Source organism: Staurois parvus, unplaced genomic scaffold (assembly GCF_062004578.1).
Source record: "Staurois parvus isolate SC_StPar_1 unplaced genomic scaffold, SC_StPar_1.0 ptg000011l, whole genome shotgun sequence".
Classification (NCBI taxonomy): Eukaryota; Metazoa; Chordata; class Amphibia; order Anura; family Ranidae; genus Staurois; species Staurois parvus.
Window position 1 is genome coordinate 14,084,905 of NW_028317807.1, and position 8,624 is coordinate 14,093,528.

The following is an 8,624-nucleotide window of genomic DNA, read 5'->3' on the forward strand; positions in this document are numbered from 1 at the left end:
AGTTGTAATTAGAGTCTGAGATCTGAACAGACTTATGTTTGTTCCAATTTTATATTTTACATTTTTAGGGTGCATGCTAGGCTAACTTACGGAACAACATCTTTAGTATGCAAACAGTTCTGACTATCCTGAACTTTACACATGCATATTATCTCATCCTCTTTCCCTTGAATATTTTTCAGTTTGTTTACTTATATTATGCCAAGCTTTCATTCCTCAAGATTCAAAAAAGACTTGGGATTACTAAAATGGTTTTACACAAAGCAGGGAATAACTAAAAGCATATTTGTATTCTGAAATAGAGCTAGGCCATTGATGCATTTGGAGCTGCAGTGGGACTACAAAGTTTCTGAGTATGATGAACTCGTGGTTTCAACAGTTAAAGAGCTATTAGCTGTGCTTGGCAAAATACAAATCTATACTCACTGGTCAGCATGAATAATTCAGCAATTCTACAAAACTATTGTATTTGGGACTGATATTATTTTGCATGCTTAGCTCTGAGCTTAAAAAATAATTAAAACAATTTTTCTTTTGCTTCTTTTAGTGGATGTACCTGTGATAAAAAATTTTGATAATCAGGGTCGCCGCTATGGAGGAAAAATTGGTAAGACTTTTTTTAATATATCTAATGGCAAATATGCACTAAATTTTTTAAGATTTGACCATAAACATCCTTACAGTTGTGTATGTCTGTGAATGTTCTCTTTTATCCAGGTTATGGTATAGCTCATGGTAGTTAGTCACAATTAACTGGACTTGTTCTGTAATGTTGAAGACGTTTCACAGTGTATTCAAGGTATTTCTTTAGTTCTAATGAGTGTTGGGAACAAACCCCAGCATTTATAGCCACACAGCCACACATCTCCCATCATGTTCTTGGACAACCATATTCTGCATTTTGGACACAATAGGGAATGGTTAAAAGCCCTGTCAGTTTTTGTCATCTATGTCTGATTTGAAAGATTTTCCCTCACTGTTTTCCCAGTGCACACAACAGTTGGTGAGAACTACATTTTCCAAAAATGAGGCAAGTCAGTAAGGGTCTGAGATTAAAAATCCCATTTCAGTCTTTGCAGATGACACCAAGCTGTGCCGTGGAATAATGTCCTTACAGGATGTCTTCCACTTACAAGCCGACCTCAATGCACTGTTTAATTGGGCAACTATGTGGCAAATGAGATTTAATGTTGATAAATGTAAGGTTATGCACTTGGGGGCTAAGAATATGCATGCATCATACATACTAGGGGGAGTACAACTGGGGGAATCAATGGTGGAGAAGAATCTGGGAGTTCTGGTAGATCACAAGCCTAATAATGGCATGGAATGCCAAGGTGCGGCTTGTATTAAAAGAGGTATAGACTCCAGAGAGAGAGATATCATATTACTCCTGTACAAATCATTAGTAATACCTCATCTGAAATATGCAGTTCAATTTTGGACACCAATTAACAAAAAGAACATTGGGGAACTTGATAAAGTACAGAGAAGGGCTACCAAACTGATACGAAGCATGGAGGAGCTCAGCTATGAGGAAAGATTAGAGAAACTGAATTTATTCTTTCTTGAGAAGAGGAGATTAAGGGGGGATATGATCAACATGTATAAATACATCAGTGGTTCATATAGTGAACTCGGTGTAGAGTTATTCACCCTGAGGTCATTACAGAGGACAAGGAGGCACTCTTTACGTCTGGAGGAAAATAAATTTAATCTCCAAACACGGAAAGGTTTCTTCACAGTGAGAGCTGTGAAAATGTGGAATAGACTCCCTCAAGAGATAGTTCTGGCCAGCTCAATGGATTGCTTCAAAAAAGGCCTGGATTATTTCTTGGATACACAGAATATAACTGGATACTAACATTTATAGGTAAAGTTGATCCAGGGAATATCTGATTGAATCTCGGGGGATCAGGAAGGAATTTGTTTTCCAGCAGGAGCAAATTGGATTATGCTTTGCTGGGGTTTTTTTGCCTTCCTCTGGATCAACTGTGGGTATAGTATTACTTTTTTTTAATGGTTGAACTGGATGGACTTTTGTCTTTTTTTCAGCCAAACTAACTATGTATCTATGTAAGTCCAATTTTAGACAGTTGTCACAGAAATAAGTGTTCACATTGGCAGATTTGTACTGTATTTTAGTTCTGTGGCAGCTGAAAACTTTGGATTTCCACTCAGTTCCTTACAAGCACACAGAAAGCATTAAAAATGTAACAGGGGTTCTAAGCCTTCCCTACACTATCCAAAACAAAACAAGATGCCTTCATATATATATATATTAACATGGCTGGTAGACATTTGGCTGTAAATACTGGGGTATGTTCCCAAGATTGAAGAAATGGCTTTGATCATCTGTGAAACACAAGTCAGAATGATCATAGAAATTTGGCAAAATTGATTTAGCCTTTTTTGCAGTTCCCTCTCCCATAGACTTCATATACAAAGTCAGTTTATATTTTTTCCCTTGGGTGAAATTTTGGTGAATTGCATTGGAGTCAGAAATATGGTGAACTTTGATGAAATTTTGGTAAGGGCAAAATTAATTTAGCAAACTTTTGCCACTGATCTCTGCTATTACTCTAAAACAATCTTTCTTTGCTGATAACTGACATATTTATTGGCACCTATGCTATAATAGATATACAGTTTGGCTTGTTCTGTCATCAGTTGCTAGTAGTTTTAATAATTTTAAATCTTTTTCCTTTAGATGAGTACGAGTTCTACACACCTTTTCCCACCAGTAATGTGGTAACTCCAAGGACTGACAAAGAAGAAAGCTGGCTTTATACTTTGGATCCAATTTTAGTTACTATCATTGCTATGAGTTCCCTTGGAGTACTGCTTGGAGCTATTTGTGCTGGTCTTCTACTGTACTGCACTTGCTCTTACACAGGCCTTTCTTCTCGTAGCTCAACTACCTTGGAGAACTATAACTTTGAGCTCTATGATGGAATAAAGCACAAAGTAAAAATGAATCCACAGAAGTGTTGTTCTGAAGCATGATAGACTTGCTTACTTTAATGCTGAACACTTGGTGACATTACCATTTGGAAAATCTTCTCTCGCCATCAAATGTGGTGGCAATTTAATTAGCTATTTCAGCTGCTTTTTCTTAAAGACATGGAAATGAAAATTTCTTACTACAAATTAGAGAAGAAAAAATGTTTGAAGAAAACTGCTTGAAAGGAAACTGCTTGAAAGGAAAGGATAAAATAGCCTTTCCATTGATGCCTCCCAAAACTCAAATGCCTCCCAGTTTTACTTTCATGATGTATGATTTTTTCATGGGTTTAAATATCCCAGCAAAAAGTATTGCTCCATTGAGGAGTGATGTGAATCAGTTCTGATTTCAGCGCTGTTAATTTCGCCACTTGGATATTTGGGAACAACCGCACTTTTAGGTGGGAAGAAATGTACTGAACCTGCCCCAAGTGAGGAGGTGCACAACAGCATCTGAACATGAGCAGAAGAGCCTTAAAATAAGTCATGATCAAGAGCCATTTTCTACAACCAGGTCTCTAATGGAATTGCGATTGCTTGCTTCTTCTTGTGGTCGCTTACATTTTCAAATGCCTAGAACAATGGACATATTTTTAAAGGGTTTTATATTCAGAGCTGGCTTTGATTGTACCTTTTATGTATTGTATGTTTGGAGGGGTGGGAAGTAGTTACATTTCATGTATTGTTTTCTAGTGAAGCTTATGAAAACTGTGTTTAACCCCTACACTGCATTTGCTATGAATTTGACATGGTTCCATTCAAACTGATAATGTATATAAGTCACCTAGAAATGGTAGAAGCTGTCGTTGCGCAAGGTAAACCAATATTAATGAAAATATATCCAGTCAATATACTAGGAGTCAAAGTCTTGTAGCTTCTGGATCAATTCCACAGGTTGCTAGTGAAATAATATACAGTACATTTCTGTAATGCCTACATAATGCATCTTTCCACGGTGTGTAGGTTATGGATATGTTATGATTGGGGATCTACTTAGTATCCTTTCAGGTAAACTTCACCACAGGAGCCTCTGGCTTGATTAACTGTACCTTTTAAATTCAAACCCCTGAACAGCTTACTAAGGCTATGCATCATTCAATGAAGAGTTGGATGAGAAAACATAAGTGTTCTTACAGAGATAGCAAAAGGGGTTTATGCTGAGATTATATGCTGGTACAAAAGTAGGGGCAACATGCATATCTTAAGGAGAAACCATTCTGCTGTACACACTCGGATAGAAAACAGCATACTGGGAACTGAGATCAGAAATAATAGGCTTAATTTTGTGCTTATTGTATGCTGATATATGCAGCGGTAATGTGACATCAGTTCTATATTAGGCAAGATGAATTCCACTTCAAATGCATTTCCATGCATCTTCTGGGTGTTGATAAATACTAGCAGATGAAATCATATGATAGATGTAACAACATTCAACCTCGACATAGGAAATTTAATATATGTTATCTATACCAAACTACACAACAGGCAATTTTAAAATGATGAGAGAACACAAACCAATCTGTAGGTCTGGCAATGCTTAGTTGTGTAGTGACTCAGCAGAACACCCCCGCCAGCACTTAGCAGCAATGAAATAGGGGCAATACTTTTCATTATTAGGAAATGATTTAGGTGCCTATAAGTTTCAATGTAAAGTTATTCTGAATTTGATGTTTTGTTGTACATTTCTGTTTACTGATTGTAGTGCCCAGTCTATTCAGCGATATATGACTGTTCTGGCAAAATGGCAGAAACTAGTGTCTTATGCCTATAAGTAGCTTTTGTTGTTGCTGTTGTCACTGTGTTTTTGTTAAGGAAAACAGGCGTTGTTTACGTTTTCAGGAGCAGCTAATTACATAAACTTTTCTTTAAGCATAGTCCTGTTTCCTGCTTAAGTGCCTTGGATACACAGCATGAAGGTTCAGAAGAATGAACATTTTCTTTATTGCCATGTCTTCAATGGAACTTCAAATGCTTTTCGATCCACTTGGTTGTGACTTTGTTTGTGGAACCCATATATTGAATGGGTAGTTCCTGTTGCCAAAGCAAAGTCACATCCATCCAGCTGGTGGTCAAGCACACTGGAATGTAGAATTGGTTATAGCTATTCCCTCCATACATATTGAGATGACACCACAAACTACAAGAAGATATAAAATAAGGCAAACGAGGCCCTCATATAAGAAATTGTCTTTGCTACCAGATTCCCTTCATGTTTCTAACACAGCTTACAAACGCAAAGAAAGACTCTAACTAGTTGTTACTAATTCGAAAAACCTTTGTTTAATTGTGTCTCATATGCCACGAAAACTCTACATTTGCCAAATAATTTATTACTTGAAGTTGGTTGGTTGAGTACACACTAGTATGGACAGTAGGAAAATGCTGTTTGCAAATGTCCTAATAGACGCCAGCTGAGTGCCTATATAAAGAGTAAAGGTTGACACAAACACGCACTGCCCATGTCATTGCCGTTAGTATAGTAGAAAACAGAAATTATAGCTATTGATCACACACAACATCTATGGCTAGCTCAATTCCTCCTTCTAGCTTTCACAGGGCAGAGCTGACATCTCCTAATGTATAATAAAACACGGGTTTATCTGTAGTCACGGTGGGCTTCATTTATCAAATGCAGAGTATGTTATTTGCACTTACCTCCATGCTAGCCTTTCTGAGATACCACACTGCGGAAACACCACTACTAGAGCAGCAGCACCCCAAACTATCCATTTCAAGCCCCTGTGCTTATCTGAATTGAAATAGATTTCCCTTTAGACTTCTGTTGTGCTGATTACATTATAAATAAAAAGCCTGCACTGGAGATAAGTCTAATTAGCATATTATATGTACAGTAATTCTCATAATGCTTTCCAAACATAATTCCTGGAACTTTCCTTAAGGCCATAGGGATGTTTTTCCAGCAAGTTCCAGTGTTCTGCAACATTTTTTTTTCCAGAATCACAAATCACCATTTATTCTATTAGAAGTGTTTAACCCCTTGGCGCCAGCCGCCTCTCAGCCCTTTAAGAGTTCTAAAACCTGGGAAGCGGAGGCGGGCCTTCGGATCATGTGGCCACTGAGATTATCTGTCACAGTGGTCACATGATTAGAAAGCACCCATCTGCAAATATTTTGAGAGCTTAACCATCAACTCCGGCTACTAAGTTGGAAGCGTGCAGGGAGCTTTAGTTTTAACAGGGCCACATACATGTGGCCACTCAGCATTAAGGGCCATGTGCCGAGCAACCGCATATATACGTGCGGCCAGGGCCAGGATGTTAAGATGGATGCTGACAATACTACCGCTATAACTCACAGGTTAAAATAAATTTTTAGTAAACTTAAAATTGTCCTTAACATAGCAAAATAGTTTTAGTATTTAATTAACATTTGCAAATACAATTGTAACTAGATCACTTCAGATTTTGCTATTGTACTTGAAGTCCAGTGTGATTGTATAAGGGACAATCTGATGAATGCATCATTTAAGATATTTTTAGAGGTCATTGATATTCTTAGCAGTTGAGGGCTTTGTATTTGGATAAGGACAGAGTGTCCAAGACAATACTAATTAGACACAGTAGTCCCTTTTTTTTTAAAATGCAACTTGAATGTTTATGGTAATATGCATGAAATGCCCAGCACGAGCAAATAAATGCATTGTCAAAACTGGCAACTGAGGCTTATTTATAGAAGTGAATGAGCCATTTCATTCATTGAGGGATCAGGCTCCTGGTAGTGTGCTGAGAGGCTGAGCCAGCTGCCAATCAGGCATCTGGGTGGATCCTGACATTGAAGTCGGGATCCCTCCAGAGTCTGGACTGGCTGATTGACATCAGCCAACAGCGGACTTTAGCCTGCTGTCAGCTGAATCTGGGTTACAGGAGTGCAGAATGAAGTGCACTCCTGTGACCTAAAGGGAAAGTAGGGCTAAAAGAGCTTTGGCCCTACTTCTTTTAAAGGGTGAGTTTCCAGGTTTTTGGTAGATGTTGGAGAGTTAAACCACCTAAACGTTTCTTATACCTCTTTGGACCAGGAATTATGGTGGGAAGATTTTGCTGCTGGAATATTCAAGGCATATAGGAAGCCAAAGCCCAAATCTACCACTATCCACTGATAAATTTCTGCATTCTGCCCTATAACAGAAGCAAGAATGATAAATTGGAATGTTAATGATAGCAGCATAAATATTAAACAAATGTCAAACCTGACAATAGAATTGCTATATTCGGCAATTCTGTTTTTGTTCCATAGTCAAGACATTAAAAGCAATTCATTGCAGCTACACCTCAAACCCCACATTTTCTGTCTGGATCATAACTTCTTTAAATTACACTTAAAGTGGACAATTCAATAAAAACAAATCTCTATTACTCCAAAATGTAACCAGCAAGAGGGTAAAACTGACTAACGGATGTTCATGTATTCTATCATGGCCGAAGTCCTTACAATATTGTAGCTATAATTCTGTACATGCGATAATGAATGTTTAAGAAATGGAAGGATTTGTCTTGTATCCATAAAGTAATTATTTTGTTTATGTTTAATGTTAGCACAGCAGTGTAATATACTCAGCAAATTTCATATTTCAAGCAACTGTAAAAAAGATTCTCTGACTTTTACCAATGACTTTATACCACAGAGGTAGGTCCTCCTTTAAAAGGTGAAGGAGCCTATCAAACATAGCCACCTAAAATTAAACATAACTATTTTTTTCATCTGTTTTAATCAGTTCAAGCAATCCTGTGTTTTTGTGCTATTTTTTATGTAAATTATTTATCTAAAAGAATTTACTCCCTCATGCCCAGTCTATTTATATTTCCCTATCTATGTAAATACTTTTGCTGTAATGTGAAATTTGCATTGAGTATTTTGTCTCCAGCTGCACTCAAGTCTTTTCAGGGGGCCTTGGAATGGCTTGGCATTGCATGCTCCTTTGGTAGCAGAAGGGTTAAATGACATCATTCCATTTACTGGCTGAGCCAGAATGAATGGAGTTAAGAGCTTTACTGTGATTCTTTATGTAAAGAATTAGAAATACAATGTAAACTGTGTTATGTAATTTGTATAAACATTTTTTTAAATAACTATTTAATAAATAATATGACAAATTTTTTCCAGGGTCTGTTTCTTTGATTATGGTAAAAAAGATAATTTGTTGTTTTTATACATTAATGTGACAAGACAAAGGGGTTAGAGAACTGTAGAAACACCGTGGTAAAGCTAGAATTCAAAAATAGCGCAAAGATATAAAATTAAAGTCTGAAGAAAGGGGAGCTCTGAGTTAAACGTCGATTCATCTAAGATCATTTGTATGAGCAAAAGAGTTGAAAAATCGATCTGCAGAGCTAGAAGTTTTCAGCTATTTTAAGTCAGGAGTACAATCTTATTGCGTGTTTTGCTTTTCAAGATAAGTGAAGGACTGTACTCAGTACGCATTCACATTTCCTGTACTTGAAAGAATCCTGATATTATCTGGCATTTTTGAACGTGTGTTTCTCAAACAATTTCTCTATTTAAAAAATTGTTACCTTTTAGGAAATGATCTTCACACTTAGAGATCGACCACAAGTCTAACCAGCTCTACCTTATACATAGTATAATGTTGGACATTAGGT

General features: G+C 37.0%; 1 protein-coding gene across 1 annotated transcript in view; it reads left to right on the plus strand.

Moving 5' to 3' along the window:
• The window catches only part of NRP2 (neuropilin 2), a 204,391-nt gene extending 196,270 nt beyond the window's left edge, over positions 1 to 8,121 (plus strand). Inside the window, exons 16-17 of the mRNA XM_089670967.1 lie at positions 548 to 607; positions 2,711 to 8,121. Of these exons, the coding sequence (XP_089527093.1) occupies positions 548 to 607; positions 2,711 to 3,006 (356 nt within the window). The 3' untranslated portion in view covers positions 3,007 to 8,121. The remainder of the gene's footprint in view (positions 1 to 547; positions 608 to 2,710) is intronic.
• Positions 8,122 to 8,624: the final 503 nt, after the last annotated feature.